The sequence below is a fragment of the Branchiostoma lanceolatum genome, chromosome 2 (assembly GCF_035083965.1).
Source record: "Branchiostoma lanceolatum isolate klBraLanc5 chromosome 2, klBraLanc5.hap2, whole genome shotgun sequence".
NCBI classification, from domain to species: Eukaryota; Metazoa; Chordata; class Leptocardii; order Amphioxiformes; family Branchiostomatidae; genus Branchiostoma; species Branchiostoma lanceolatum.
Window position 1 is genome coordinate 19319408 of NC_089723.1, and position 15791 is coordinate 19335198.

The following is a 15791-nucleotide window of genomic DNA, read 5'->3' on the forward strand; positions in this document are numbered from 1 at the left end:
GATATGCTGCCAAACCCCGCTAGATCAACACTGGCGCACTGGAAACGGGCCAAAAGTCGACGCAAAGCTTCATATTGCCCGCTACATTCCGAGAAAGGTGCACAGAAAACAAACGCACAACCAGAGAGGCATAGAAGATGTGAAATAGTGCAAATCACAAGTACTTTATCATCATTCAACGTTATGTCCATATGTCATAAATTCATATTAGAATAGAATTGAAGAAAAAACTCACTGTCGTCCATCATTTTCAAGTTTGACAAATTCTTGTGTTAAAATGTTAAGATACATACGAAATATTTCTAAGCTGCTAACGTCTTGGCATCCCAACTCGTATTTTCTCCAAGCAGAGGTTTCGATGGGGGCTATAAGTCAGTGGGTGCAATTTTTAACGCTGCTGAGCTGAGGGAGGACAGCGTTAAAATTACGGCCACTACTAGCCCCCGATCGAAACCTCTGCTTGGAGAATAGGGAGACATTACACGCTCATGCCTTCTCCCCTTCACAAGATGATCATGAGCGCCATGATGACAGATCATGACATCCTTACGCAGGGTTGATAGTAGAAATACAAATCTGACGATACTAGTATACATGTATATGTAAATGTAAATGTAACGTTAATACATTGCCAGAATATAGGGCAAACGTAAAGTGACCAAACGGGCCGTTGAAAAAGTAAACAAAACTTGACAATAAAGACAATAAAGACAAAGACAAAACTGAAGACTCAATCGTGAAGATCATGCAAATTGATATGGTGCACTAGTCTCCAACCAGACCCAATAGATTGCAAAGACCGTATCCAACTGGAAGAAGGAGCTTCTGCCTGTTGGATACGGTCTTTGCCAACCCGTAGGTCTGCTTGGAGACTAATGGTGCACGGGATCATTGATAGTTGCAATGTGGTACATAACGTAACGTTGATTCACATAATATAAAAACCGCAGGGTATCACCGCCAGAAATGCAAACTTGACAGACTAACGAGTAACGCATCGGACGTCGTTAAAAACTCCCCGTCGCTTATTGAAACAGTCTGAGGGTGTCATGGGAGAATCACACTACATGGTTGTTCGCTGGTTTATAAGTCACATCCTCTTCCTGCTAAACGCAATTATTTATTAGACAACTCATTAAAACCTCTTTTGCTAACGCACAACTGGACTCGAAGTGTGATCAATCATCAAGAACGCCTCTCAAGTTGTTGCTGCAACCTACGGCATGCACTTTGGTGTATTTTACCGCCGCCATATTCATTACCAATTAAGAATTCTGTTATCCAGCAGCAGACGACACAGGTTTGTGATGAACACTAGTACTTGTTTGTCTAAATTTTGTGTGTGATATAGTGGACTAAAGGCTATGTTTTCCTCAAAGCTTGATTCTAACACAAACAGAAACACATGGACATATTAGTATTGCCATAGATACAAGTTTCCATGACAGTCGGATCGACTTTGAATAACGTTTTACTGACTCTATATATAGAATATTTCTCTATATATATATCGGGGAGGGGGTCATTAACCTCCGCCAGTGAAAGATTGTGTAAACTTTAGACTTGCTAGGTCATTCTCAGTCCGACGGAAGGTAGTTTCAATATCATGGTATCAGCACGACTAGAGAGAAAATCTAACATGCATAGCAAAAGTGACAAATTTAATCTATGACATTGACAGAAAAACAGGAAAAAATATGGTTTATTGTCTTGCCAGATTGGTTTTGATTAATTCGTATCGGAAAAATCCCGGCTTTAGCTTAACTAACATTATGTATAAATCGTATACATGTATATAAAAAAACAAAGTAAACAAAATACCAAAATATATAGAAAATAGCATATATATAAAAGAACTAGTTGCCAAAAACTAGTAATAAAGCGGTAAATCCAGAATAATTTCAAAGCAATTTGGTCTAATATGGGGCTACCCTATCCGTGCTTGTATCGTCACATATCCTCCTTTTCTAGATACGGTACAAACATGTTAGTTCCATTGACAATGTTTAATCTGCCAGGTTACATAAATCTGCCACTTTGAAAAACAGTGGGTTTGAGAGATCTCTAGTGCATCACCCCCAGGTGTGAACAGTTTAGATATACACTGAGTGCAGTGCACAATGGGGAACGTTGGGTTGGAGACCTGTTTGGCCGTATCTTTTTCAGGGTGGCGGAATTATATACTAGTACACTGGTGGAATTATGTTAGTAGAAATGAGTAGATGCTATGTGTTTACTATGACGCGCCGTTGACCACCGGTAACGCTTCAGCACTTGTCCGCCAGACCCTCCCAGTCCTGCCAGTAGCGGCGGGTCATCCGCACACAGTACTCCCTGACGTTCGGACACTTCTCGGTGACGAGGGCGTACAGGTCCGATGACTCGGGCGCGGCCCACAGGATCTCCGCCATGAAGCCGTACACAGTGGCATCAGCCTCCGTGGGCTCCTCCCCCATGAAGAAGGGTTTCTCTCCTAAAGGATATATCATGAGAGCAAACACATAATGTAGTGAATTAAACAGCGAAAACGTTATCTTGAAGCACAAAGTTCTGTTTCTCCATATATATGTTTGATGGTTTTGTACTATTTATTTTTAGATTCGTCGCAAGTTTGTCGATCTTGCTTACTCATTTCGGTTTGATGTTGAAGGAATAAACGATTGGATGAAAATAATATCGCGGTGTACAGGCTTATACTGAGAGTCTACTCTCCAAGCAGCGGTTGGTGGGGGAGATTGTGACCTTTTTATCATATACCCTTCAGGGGAGCGGACAAAAAACGGGGCATATGGTAAAAAGGTCACAATCTTCCCCACCAACCTCTGCTTGGAGAGTACTAGTATATTTACTGAGAGTCGTCACTGTGATATGAAATATAACTTTATTGGCGGGCAAGGGGGGTCGTTATATTGTCATTGCTATTTGAAAACAAGCAATGCAATGAAACACACTTGTCCTTACCTAGAAATTCTGAGACTGCCATGATGTCCTTCTCGGTGATGGCATAGATATCTTCCGGGGAATGTCGGCCGATGCCCTGAGCCCACAGCGTCTTGCTCAGTCCCCGCGCCGCTCTTCGCAGCAGAACGTTGTGCATAAACCACCCAACCTCAAACAGGGACCCAATCACGTCAAAGTTCTCAATCCAGCGGAAGTACACCAGCCCCCTAAAAGACAGAGGCAAATCTACCATGTTTACCGTGTATGTAGAAAATAGAAATACTGTATATCTAGATGAGGGCGTTTGTGTCGTTATGTTATGATTTTTATCAACCTAGCGAGTAAGATTTGCCAAATTGATGTGCGTCTCCACTTTCTCAGTTTTGTTCTTTTAGTTATCTCTTATAATTTTCTTTCCTCAGTCACACAGAAAAGGGTGTTTCCCTGGATAGATATGAACACACATGTTTTTCCTCATGTGTGGCGACAGGGCACGTTGGGCAACGTTCTATAGAAGCAAGGAGGTTACTTATTTTAACCTCCTTGATAGAAGATACACCAAGGACAAGGGATGACAGAGACAGGCAGTGGAGATACTAAAATGTAGCTGTAGTAGAAGCTAAGTATATGCCGAGATCATGCTGCATGGGTGATCGAAAAGGGGAGCAGACACTTTCTGAAAGCAACACATCTAACTAGACGGAAGTAATGAGTGAACCACCAGTAGGTGTTTTCTTCCAGCATCTTGACGAATGCCCTGCTGATGGCTCTGTCCGTGGTGCTGAGGGGTCGGTTCAGGTCGATCTCCAACTCTTCTTTGAAGAACTGGATGATGAGCCCTGAGTCCGCCATAGCTCGTCCATTGTACTCTATCCACGGAATCTTTCCCTGCACAAAGAAAGAACTGTATGAAATCGTACAATACATGACAGACGAGGTAGCATTTACAAAATCAATACAAAGCATCTTCGTTTTGTGACTCAGTCTACTTCAACTATCCTCTACCTTGGGACCAGGTTCCATCCCCAGGCTCTTGTAGACGTTCTCGTATGGAATGTCTGCCAAGCGCAGATACATCTCCAGCTTCAGGCAGAAGGGAGACAGGCTGGGCAGGCCGCTGGCAGGGACGTGCTGGTGGAGGTACACTTTACCTGGGGCAGATATAGGAGGGGCTGTCACTTAGTACCTGTGTGATAACCAGCACTAGCCTAGGAGAGCAAATGATGAGATGTTCACCATGTGCTTGCCTGCACAGAACTGCTCTAGATAGACGGATGTCTATCTTCTTTATTGATCACTAATCAGTTACAGATGTCTGGTGTCTCTGTCATAGGACCACCAGTGGATAGACTGTCCGTCTTCCTGTTATTACAGCTAAACATTTTGCAACATCTAGATGTGTTCCCGACATATGACCAGTGAATGCTGTACATGTATGGTGGGAATTGTAAGTAACAGGAGCCCTGTCAAGTTAAAGGTCAATCGAAATCTTAATCGGAGAACAAAAACAGGATGGAAGGATCGGTGCCACTACCTACTATTAATGTTACTACCGATTTTATTTCCACATCAAGAACACGCACTTAGAACCTTCAGCCGCTATGACAATCAACATTAGCAAGTTCTGCCAAGTATGTCAGACAGGGCCTATGCCTGTCTTTCCGACATGTGTGACATGACGTTTTTCTACAGATCTCCCCAAATGGCCCGCGGCCGACTCACCAGGTTCATAGTTCTCCCTTGTCTTGACCTTCCTCGATCCCCGGCCTCCACAGCACATTCTGGCGATCACAAAGACGAAAAGGCACCAGAGGACAAGCACGGGCGCATTCCTGCCCACAACATACCCGGCGTCGTCCAGGGCTACGCCGCCACGAGCTAGTTCCACGAGTTCCTGGGTGCCATTTTGTAAGTTCTTTGCCAAAGTGTTCACTACTTCGAGAAAGCTTTGAAGAAGCGAATTCGAACCCATGTTGACGTAGACGTCGTTCTTTCCAAAGGATTAGAGACCCAATGGCAATAGTTTGAATGGATAAGCAGCTATAAACGCCGACGTCGCTTTGGCAACTAACGATATCCTTACTCTTGAAATTCGTATTGTGCCATTTGGGCTGAACCAAGCACTTCCGGGTTTGGTGAACCTCTAATGTGACCTATCCCAAGTCGCTTTGTTTGGGCGTTAGGGAGTACCACACATGGGGAATTTAATATCCCATTTCTATCAGTCTGCATCAGAGCACCCCTATTGTTGCGAGGCTACAACTCCTTTTTGATTTTTTTTTGCATCCATAAAAACATAAAAACGCTACCTAGCGAGATGCATTGTGACTGCACGTCTAACAGCTGATATGTCAAAGGTCACATCAGACGTGCCAAAAGTAGAGCAATAGAAAACGATTCATCAAGAAACACGTCCAACAACAAGCAGGTTCAAGACACTATGGGGCAGAACCAAGAGACTTTATCAGCACGAACTTGAACCCAGTGGAATCTAGCCCCTAGAGACCAGATCTAGGACTATAACAACGCTTCGGTTTGAGTATTAAAGAAGCTTTGTGCTGCTTTGAATTTTCGGTCCAAGTTTCGCCCCACTGTGGTCCAGCCATGAGCGAGGTGTCGTCCTTGTGGACAGGGCTACCTGACATTGCCCTACTGGAGGTGTTCTCTTACCTGGCCACGCCCCAGGACAGGTGGAACGCCTCTCTAGTCTGTAAACACTGGAGCAGATTCTTCAGGTACGTTTATGATTTTTCAAATGATTTCATTGACGTTAGTTGTTTCTCAAACCAAGGAGGTAAAAGACTTGCTCAGACAAGGAGATAAATGGTAGTTAAATGGAGACATTAAACATTTACCTCCTTGCTCGGACCCATTTGCTTGAAAAATAATTTTTGTAAAAAAAAAAAAAAAATAGATAAATACAAATTGTCATTTTGTAGTTATTAGCTCAGTTGTTTGAATCTGGTTTGATAATGATATTTCTTCTGATATATATTTTAATTTTTTTAGTCACCCCAAGATTTGGGAAGATGTGGAACTGAACAGTCACAGGTCTGATGATCTGACTGTGGCGAGCATCAGGCGCTTCGGTGTCCACTTCAGGAGGGTCAAGGTCCACAACTCAACCTTCTTCTTTGGAGTAAGAGACATCCTCCGGGAAATAGCACAGAGGTCAGTTATTCTTAAGCAGTGGAGTTCTGTTTCATTGTCTTATGATTATGGGACATAAGAATGCCTATGAAACAAATCAAAGGAGAGAGTAGAAACAAGTGATCCCAACCGAGATTCGAACCCACACTGAAACCGGCAGCCCAAATCACAGGCACGCACGCCTTAACCACTAGGCTAAAAGATGCCGACCAGTTAGACTGGTCAGTTGGAGGCGCTTGAACCCCCACTGTTACACCTACATTTATTGTTTCACGACACATAATAAGTATCCCCATCTCTCTGACCTGTATGAGGGTGATCTCAACCTATTTCTTAGAACATGACCCTCTTTCCTCAGCCAATCAGGAGCATGTATTTCTTGTGATTAAATCCACATAGTAAGGTCCCTTAGGTACCAGAGGTGGACTAACCAAGGAGGTTATATGGACTAACCAACAAATAAATTGACTAAGTTGGAGACGCCCACTGACTAAGTTGGAGACGCCCACTGACTAAGTTGGAGACGCCCACTGACAAAGTTGGAGACGCCCACCATTTACATGCAAATAAAAGCAATTAAAGGATTAACAAAAAGCGAAAAGATTTGGGGAAAAAGGGAAAAAATTAATCAGTGTTCCTGGAAATCTTTATTCAAAAGAATAAACATGAAAAATAAAGATACATGAAAATGAAGACAGAAACTTTTAATTGTTGCATCAAAAACCTGACATGAGAATAAACTTGAATATGAATAATAAAGAAACAAATTTAAGATCGTTGCATCAAAAAGAAAACGTATGAAAACGTTTCTCATAACAAAATTTATAAGAAATAGTGCAGGTTATGCAATGTACATGAAAACAAATCGCAGTCATATCAAAAGATCACTGCAGGTTATACAATGTGAATGAAAACATTTGGCATAGTCATAACAAAACAAGAAAACAGTGCAGGTTATACCATGTCCGCCCTCGGGCTACCAACAAAATCCTTGGGAGGGCGGGGCTGTACCAAATCCACATAAACTCGCCCCGCCCATCCTTTAACTATTACTTAAATTGTGTTTTCCTAAAATGCCATTCATCCACAGCCGTGATCTCGGTACTCTTTCAGGTGTGAGAAAGTGGAGGTGTTCATTCTTGAGCCGACCTTCCGGACCCATGAGCCGATATACCTGGGCATCATGGCAGAGCTCATGGTGACATTCAACAAGGTGAAAACTTGGGATGACTGTAAATGTTGTATTCTTTTATGGGCAAGAATGGTTTAGTTACGGTATGATTCATCAATGTCTGGTTATAAAGTAAAATATATCATGGGTCATTTCTATTAAGATATATGAACCTTTCCTTCTATGTTGCAAGAAGTGGTCAACTTTCATGTCAAGATTAAGAATCCTAACTCAATGCTCCTCCTGTTATTCACACATATTATATGCCATAAGAAGCTACAGCACTTACTCGGCCCCAAGAGCTATCTACCACTAAAAAATCACAACCATAGCATGTCCAAAACACGAGAAATCAAACCCGTTTTTGCTGCAGTGCCATGGAAAGTTGCCAGGGAACCCATAATCTATTATTTTCTTCATCTTGCCTACCAACATACCAAATACATGTATCATAAAGATCCATCGGCTACTTCTTGCATTATGCTGTTCACAAACACACATACACACAGTTCTGAAAACATAACGTTACCTTTCTTGGTGAAGGTAATTTCTAAACATTATAGTAACATGTGGACAATGGATATCTGTTTCAGCTGTGTGATCTGAGAGAGGTTCGCCTGCCGTTCCTACAGACAACAGGAACTGACAGCTACAACCCTCTGAAATCTATCGGCACCAATTCAGCACAAACTCTGACCGTGTTAGATGTTACAGAGTTCACCCGGTATCCTCGTCCTCTCAGCACCATTATCAAGTTGAAGCACATCAGATCTCTGGGCATCAGCTACCAGAATCTCACAGAGGACATTCTCCTTGCCATGAAGGAACACAGAACGTTGCAGGATTTGACGATCGTAAGATCGCACGCCAAGCCACTGAGCGGGAATGGAACTACACTTCCTGGGAGTATCTGGCAGGATTTACTGTATGAACTGCCAGACCTTCGAGTTCACCTTGTCTTAACAGAAGAGGCTCCCTTGTCCTGTCCCAAAGGAATTCCTGCCATCTCCTATGCTGTTGCTGACCATAATAACCCGAATTCTGTCCAGTTGAACCGTCTTGTGTCCAAACTCATACTGACGTATTCTGAAACGCTGCAGAACTTTGTAATTAAAGCAGACAACTCTTTCTACTGGGACCTGCAGTTAGCCCAGCTGGCCCGTAGGTGCTCTAACATGCGTGTTGTCATAGTGGATGGAACTGTGACCCTGGAGTCGCTCGTTCAAGCTTGTAGACAGTGGGATAAACTGGAGCTGCTATACGTGAAACAGAGCAAGATTACATCAAATGGGGAAAGCTTGTATCAGGTTGGTTTTATCGCTACTCCAGCAACCGGATAAAATTTGGAAACAGATGTTTCAGACAGCATCCGCTGTCTTTAATCAGTAACTGATGTTATGTGTATCTTATTACCTGGTTGTTTATCCTTCATCAACATATAGGTGTATATGGGTCTGGCTTAAGTTGTGACACATAAGACCTTTCATAGATCTCCCCATGGTAAGCAAACCATTATATTCTGTTCAAGGGCAAAAGTGCAGCAAAAACCCATGTGGCAAATCCAGAAAAAATGTATACTGACTGTGTTTAACGTTACTGGGTATTCACTGAAAGGTAGACCAATTGAATCACTGGGTGCCACACAAGCATGATCAAAGTATCTACTTAGAAGCAATACCTTAAAAGAATTGGCTGTGGTAAATGTATACATTGCAATTACATTCCTAGATAATGTTATATGCCTGTCATGCTATAACCTGAACTTTGCCAAATCTTCAGGTGGACAAGGACCAACCACAGCTTGAGGAACTGTCCAGGATACTGGGGTATCCATGGCGACCACTTGAAGATGAGGAGTTTTTCCAGAAAACCAAAAAGTTTCTTAGGAAGACCATGACAACTGCTGTACTAAGGAGAGCTCCTCCTAAAGTCGATGATAAAGGATATAGATACTAGAACAATGTATGCTAGATAATAGACAGTGTGGGCTAAATGCTGTAACTGGAAGGCAATGTATAGAAACTAATCTTTAGTAACAGAGTCATGTTATTTTGGAGGCTACTAGTTTTGGAGATTGTAGCCATTGTTTGTTGCAATGTGTTAGGTAGAGATTAACTTAAGAAAGATTCGAACATTGTGCATTGAGTGCTCTTTCGACAGACCAAGATTTGTGCCTGAATTATGTTCCCTTTATAAGATATTGGGCCATCAAACATGTTATTCCAACAGGCAGCCATACTAGCTATGTGGGGACTCATGCGTGTGACGTCACGTCCTGTTCTTAATTAGCCCCACCAAAGAGCACAAAGTACACATTTTTAGGTCGCTGTTTCAGCAAGTTCTTCCCGGACAATTGATTTAAAGATACATAGATGTTTTCAGAAAAGATCAAATTTTTAGATGAATGATAGAGGATATTTCATTTCATGTAATCTTTAAGATGTAAACAGCATCTTGAATATAAAAATGGCTGATGGCATATGACTTGTTTCTGTTTTATCTGTATTAGAAGTGCATGATTATATGGTGCCACTTTTTTCTAGTGCCAACCATATATGAATGTAAACAACTGGGGGAAACTGAAGGCAGGGCAGTTACACATTACAGATATATACATTAGGGAGCAGCTATATCTAGTATTTACTTTTACAGATTGAAATGACTACACTTTCCCATTATACCTGATTTAGTGGAATTTGATATGATCGATAATATCAAAGTGAAATGCAGTGAAAAGCATTAAACTGTGAAAGGCAAAGATAAATAATGACAACAGAGTTTCTTTATTTACAGTTAAACAGTGTGCAACCAAAGGAAATACATGAGTACAGGCAGCCAAATGTAGGCTGTTCTTTTCCTCTTGGTCTGTGCATATACAAATGGAAAGTTCATGCACAAAACAGCAGTTGTTTCTGACAATGGACGTACATGTTGTACATGTACAACTGTATATGGTTATGTAGGGAATGTGTGGCAACAATGGAAATTGTTTGTATCAACACTTTTGCCTATTACAATGTTTCCATTTGTGCTTTACTGTTTAGTATTTATTGTGTTATTTTCCTTACGATAAGCTTGTGCTGTCATCCCTGGTGAGATTAGATATCAATAAATGGGTCAATATTCCCAAGAAAATGTATGATGGCTATCATATGGATGTGTGTATGAACATTTGCCTTTTTCAAATGTTGAGCTATCTGACATGGATAAACCAATACAATATAACACAACATGTTTTGCATGTGTGGGACCTATATAGGTATACATGTACATGTATGTCTATATCATAGGTTGATAGCATGATAGAAGAAGACTACATGAATTGATGCTACTTAAACATGGCATAACAAAATTCATGAGAGTTTGAGACCTTGGCACATTTATGACATAATTGGTGACTCTAAAATATCATTTGTACATGAAGTTATTTCACTTATATCTTGATGAAGAGAAGCTTATAACTTCCAATGGCATGGTTTTCATCAATAGAATTTCAATAGCCCTGTAGTGTTTTTAGTAGAAACAGTGATGACTTAGTGATAACATCTTAATCTATGCTTTCCACGACATACTTTTGCTGGGTTGCCAATCAATACATGGCAGCTCAACATACCTCATGCCATCATTCTATCAACTATTCAATGCAAAGGAGTTGACATGTTTACTCTGTTATTAGAGTGCCTGAAGGACCACACCCTGACAAGGGATTGGTAAGTAGAACTAGTCTCATCAGTATTCATTATGGACAAGTGTGTAGGACAGGAGAAGTGTGAGGACTGTCAGGTGATGTCGCTCCGTTTGGGTGGTCTGTGGATGTTCCTCTTGACACACTGTACCATCCACTCAATGCTCTCATTGATCCCAGTCCTGAGGGGAGGAAAGACACAACAGTTTGCATTTAACAAACGTCACACTGATTCTCAACATCATTAACGACATGTGGAGTCGTTTAACTTGTAGATCTAATCAGTTTGTACCATTTGCTTCACCTCATAGATTTTGTATATGATGACAACATACTTCCCAATGCTACTTTTCTCAGAAAAGGGTGAAGATATGCTCCAGCCTCAGGATAAACTTACTAGGGGCTATCACTTTTGACCATAACTTACATTAGTACATTCATTTTCAATGACAAACATTATTATAACTGCACTATTGCTCCAATCATTGAAATCCAGTTTATAACAGCTAGGATAACAGCATATGTTTTGGAGGCCCAACTCACCCTTGTAAAGCTGACACTGGTTGTACCAGGCAGTCCCGCTTGCCTATCCGAGGTGCACTCTCATTGAAAACATCTTTTATGTCTGCAACTGTCATACAGTTCTGGAATGAGGAAATACAGTGATGAAGTACAGTTTCTCCCTGTTACAAGTTACTACAGAGAGAAAAGATATTGAAACCCTCCTGGTTTATTTTCATGGTTTTCTTTGTGACCTCATAAACTGCAAATATGTATTTCTGATATATCACTACTGTATGCAGAATTGGTATACCCACAACTTAAAACATAGCAAAAACCTCCTTTTCTTTCCCACCACGAAATAAAACAACCTCAAATTTGAATGTATTTACAGTAACATCACCCCTCTCTTACCTCAATATCTTGTTTGTTGCCCACTACCAGGAGTGGTACACCTTCCAATGATTCACTTCCAAGCATCTTGTCTGAAAAGACACAAAAAATATCTCTCAAACCAAGTTCTACCCTTAAGTAAAGGTCGAATTTGAAAAAGTCAGTAATTCACAGAAAGGAAGGACTTGCACGAGGAGATCTTACCGAAGGCGAGTTTTGACTCCGGTAACCTTTCCCTGTCGTCAGAGTCTATCATGTAAATGACACCATGTGACTCTGCATAGTACTGCAGGAAAAGAACACAAGACATGAACGAAGTGTTCTGCATCTCCATTTACTCCTTGCCAAAATGGTGTCACCTTCAACAACACTTATCAATGACAGTAGGGGTACATTATTGTTGGTGTGCAATAGCCTAAACCAATCAGTACAGAAGTGAGGTACTCAGTAACAGGCTAGCCCTTGATACTAGTACATGTAATAGCTTGTCAGGTGGCCTTGGCTGCATGTCATTCACCCCCCCCCCCCAAAAAAAAACTGGAAAATGAAAATAAAAATAAGCATGAGAAAGTCTTCAGTCAGGATATCCTTCGTTTCTCAGAAATATCTGATCCTTTTGAAACAGTCAACATTGTTGCTGCAGGTCCTGAGATAAAGTTACTCCTACCTTATCCCAGAGGGACTGCAGCTCCTCTTGGCCACCCAGATCCCAGAACATCAGCCGGACTGAACCCACATCAATCTTCCCAACTGTAAGTGTAAGAGAGATGACACAAAAACAAGTGGTTATAATCCCTTTTCTACTAGAGGCTACAGCTGCTGAGAGACTGCTGAGCAACCAAAGATTTGACAGATTTCTCACCTAATTTCATAGATTTAAAAAAAATCATTTTACATTTTGTGTGTTTCGTTGTCTTTTAAATCATACTTCTACACCTTGCATCCTATTCTGATTATGGAATCAAGAGTTACACCAAACCAATTTTGGTCGCTGTACAGTTGCTCAGGGTCTAATGGAAAGGGGCCTTAGTTGCAATGGCTAAGCTAACTGGCTTTAGGCTAAGCTTCTTGAATTTCTCTTAAATCCCTCTTTCTGCACTGCAATCTGCAATAGAGAACGTAATAATTTACAGCCATAGTACTAGTATTAATTTAGGTTCAAGTGTACCATAAGAAATACTTGGACTAGTTTGGTACTTTTTGATATATTAACTTAAAAATCTGGCATCATCATACAAACCATTGAGTCCCACAGTGCTTGTGATCTTGTTCAGGTTCATGCCTTTGTAGTTTCTTGTGAACTGGATCTTGGTTTGCTCCAGAAATGTCTGAAGAAAAGAAAGAAAAAAACATCTAACCTGACCTCATCAAGACCATTTGTCGAGCATAATACAGTGTGTCAAAATCCCTCACACATAACTAGTGACTTTCATTGAAACATGTGGAACCTCGGTAGTCGGTACACACACACAAATACAGGCTCATGAAATGTGAAGACATCTAGACATAACGCTACAACGTTAGTAATTTCTGGAAATAAAAAAAACTTTTCTGTTTGGTCACTTTAGTGTCATAACTAACTTACTATGCTACACTAAAATGTACTAAGCTATGAACTGAAGCAGGAGGCAAACATCCATCACCATGTTTTGTGAACTTACTGTCTTTCCTGCATTATCTAGTCCCAAGATGAGGATACAGTACTCATCCCTCTGGAACAGGTACTTCCACAGGCCGTGCAACAATGTGAACATGATGCCTGGAATAACAAAGTAATGGTTACACCAGGACGGTGCTCACAATGATGTTGAGATTCACATGAATTAAAACATCATTCAGTGGCCTATACCAGCGATCGCTGTTTTTGTTTACATACGGGGTATTGCCTACCGTGACGTCAACAGATTAGATAACTAATCAATATTCAAATTATTGATTAATATGTAAATTGATATTTTGTCTACCTCCTGCTTTTTGCCTGCCAGTGCATCACCGCAACATCATTGCAATCGCTTGTATTCGATACAACACTCTTTGGCTACATGTTTTTAAACATGTAACTTGTTCAAGTTGTTGTATTCAATGTCTAAATAGCAATATGATTGCATGATTTTAGAGAAAACACTTTTTATAAATTATAGATCTTTGTATACTTATTGAGGTTAGAACCTGTAATTATGTGTGCAGTATTTTAGCAAAATCAACGCAATTCAGTTGTTTATACTTTATGTACTGTAGATCTACAATGTGCTTCTGACAGTTAAACAGATGGCGAAAATGGACATCACATCCAGTGCTGTAGAGTCGATTTCACATTACCGAGAGGGTGTTTGTTGCCTTTTGTTCTAACATTTGTAAAACCTTTGTAACAATCTAAGGGAGATAAGTGACTCTTCAGAACAATTTCCAACATTCATGTGATGTTCTAAATAGTTTCTGCTGTGTTCCAAGATGTTAGACAAATTTCTAACATTGCACATGTTATTTGTATTATTTTCGAAACTGTTGGAAAATAGGTTGATCATTTGTTCCTACATGTTCCAACATCATAACAACATGGTATAACTGGGTCAGTGGGATGGGAACAGGGCAATTCACACATCCCTTCAAAGTATAGGGGATTAGGCCTGGGTGCCATGCATAGACACCTGAAGACAAAAGTCCAGACGTGAAATCTAAAAATATACAGAGGCAGACAATAGAGTGTGATTAGCACCTACTTTTATGGGGGCAATAACCCAAATCTACCATTTGAAAAATGATTCAAATTGTTCCAACATGTTCGAACAGTGAAACAATCACATAGATGTTTGAAAATTGTTCTAAATAAAGAGATATTTGTGCAATTACTTTCCAAATAGTTCCAACATATATAAGTAAGTTCAAACATGTTCAAACTTTCATTCTTGATTGTTTGAACAATTTAGAACTATTTTGACTTGAATAGTCTTTTATCTAAAATTGTTTGAACTCACTAGCAATATTACCTGAAAACCCTCTCGGTGACATGGAATTGACACTGGCTAACAAATATATTCAAATTATGTCACAAATATAACAGTGGAAGAAACAAAAATTGTCCTTACAGCCATCAGCGCACAACCTGAAGGTGAACAGTTAAGCGTTAATCATCCTGTTTTACAGCAGAAACGCGTTTACGTTTTATGTCGCAACTTGTTTGCCCCCCTCCCCCAAAAACTTTCACCAAGCCTCGAGAAAATCATTGAAGCTAGCGCTGCAAATAACCTGCAACTTGTTCTCTTTTTAAATCGCCGACTTACCTTGTAGACTTAATGAACACAACCCGTGTGAAAAATCAAAACTCACCTTTGTGAAAGGACCTTTAAAGCGTAAATTGTAAACGTATCACAACAACATTTCCACGTCCACTACTATCATTAGAGGTCAAAGGTCAACTCACGCAAATAGCCCTACATTTGTGACGGATGATTCGAGCGGAATTTTTGCACGGGTTTCTTTCTTCAGTGAGTCGAATTCAGATCTTCATCTTTATCGGCATTGCCTACGTAATTCTGTTTTCTCATCATTTAGGCCTTTTATACCATGGTTTTATACCAGCCCAACCCCTCCCCCTCTCCAAACGTATTCAGGCAATCTCCAAGCAGATGTATGGCTTCTGACATGTTGTTCTATAGGTGCAGTACAGTACAATTACGACTACAGTAGTTTACTAGTGTTGTAAGGTAACATGTTGAGCAGTCAGCATGTATTAAAGGAGCATTCCACTCCAGAAGCGGGTATTATTTTCTGATGGATTATATTTTTCGTAATACAAATGCGCCCGACTTTTGCTCAGCCGTCTTTTGGACAGTAATCCTTTTCTAAATCCATGTACCCCCATTCGGACCCGCTTCTATGCACTTGCATGGCCAACTTCGGGAAAGATTTCTCACTAATAGTAGATGCAATAAGACTATCACGTCTTGGAAT

The 15791-nt window shown here is 40.6% G+C and overlaps 3 protein-coding genes across 3 annotated transcripts; 1 reads left to right on the forward strand and 2 right to left on the reverse strand.

Annotated features, from left to right (window-relative positions):
• Positions 1–1674: 1674 nt before the first annotated feature.
• On the reverse strand, positions 1675–5414 carry LOC136427757 (failed axon connections homolog). The gene is made up of 5 exons (XM_066416899.1): positions 4663–5414; positions 3946–4091; positions 3662–3828; positions 2962–3167; positions 1675–2473 (listed from the first exon to the last, which is right to left on the reverse strand). Exons 1-5 carry the CDS (start codon positions 4910–4912, stop codon positions 2268–2270), a joined length of 975 nt encoding a protein of 324 aa, XP_066272996.1. The 5' UTR covers positions 4913–5414; the 3' UTR covers positions 1675–2267.
• Positions 5415–5474: 60 nt separating this feature from the next.
• LOC136427755 (uncharacterized) lies at positions 5475–10400 on the forward strand. Its single transcript, XM_066416898.1, has 5 exons — positions 5475–5675; positions 5950–6111; positions 7204–7303; positions 7855–8568; positions 9041–10400. The coding sequence occupies exons 1-5, from the start codon at positions 5545–5547 to the stop codon at positions 9215–9217; spliced, it is 1284 nt and encodes a 427-aa protein (XP_066272995.1). The 5' UTR covers positions 5475–5544; the 3' UTR covers positions 9218–10400.
• LOC136427758 (ADP-ribosylation factor-related protein 1-like) lies at positions 10022–15275 on the reverse strand. The gene is made up of 8 exons (XM_066416900.1): positions 15168–15275; positions 13502–13599; positions 13081–13168; positions 12508–12590; positions 12045–12126; positions 11862–11932; positions 11490–11590; positions 10022–11128 (listed from the first exon to the last, which is right to left on the reverse strand). The coding sequence occupies exons 2-8, from the start codon at positions 13592–13594 to the stop codon at positions 11041–11043; spliced, it is 606 nt and encodes a 201-aa protein (XP_066272997.1). The 5' UTR covers positions 13595–13599; positions 15168–15275; the 3' UTR covers positions 10022–11040.
• Positions 15276–15791: the final 516 nt, after the last annotated feature.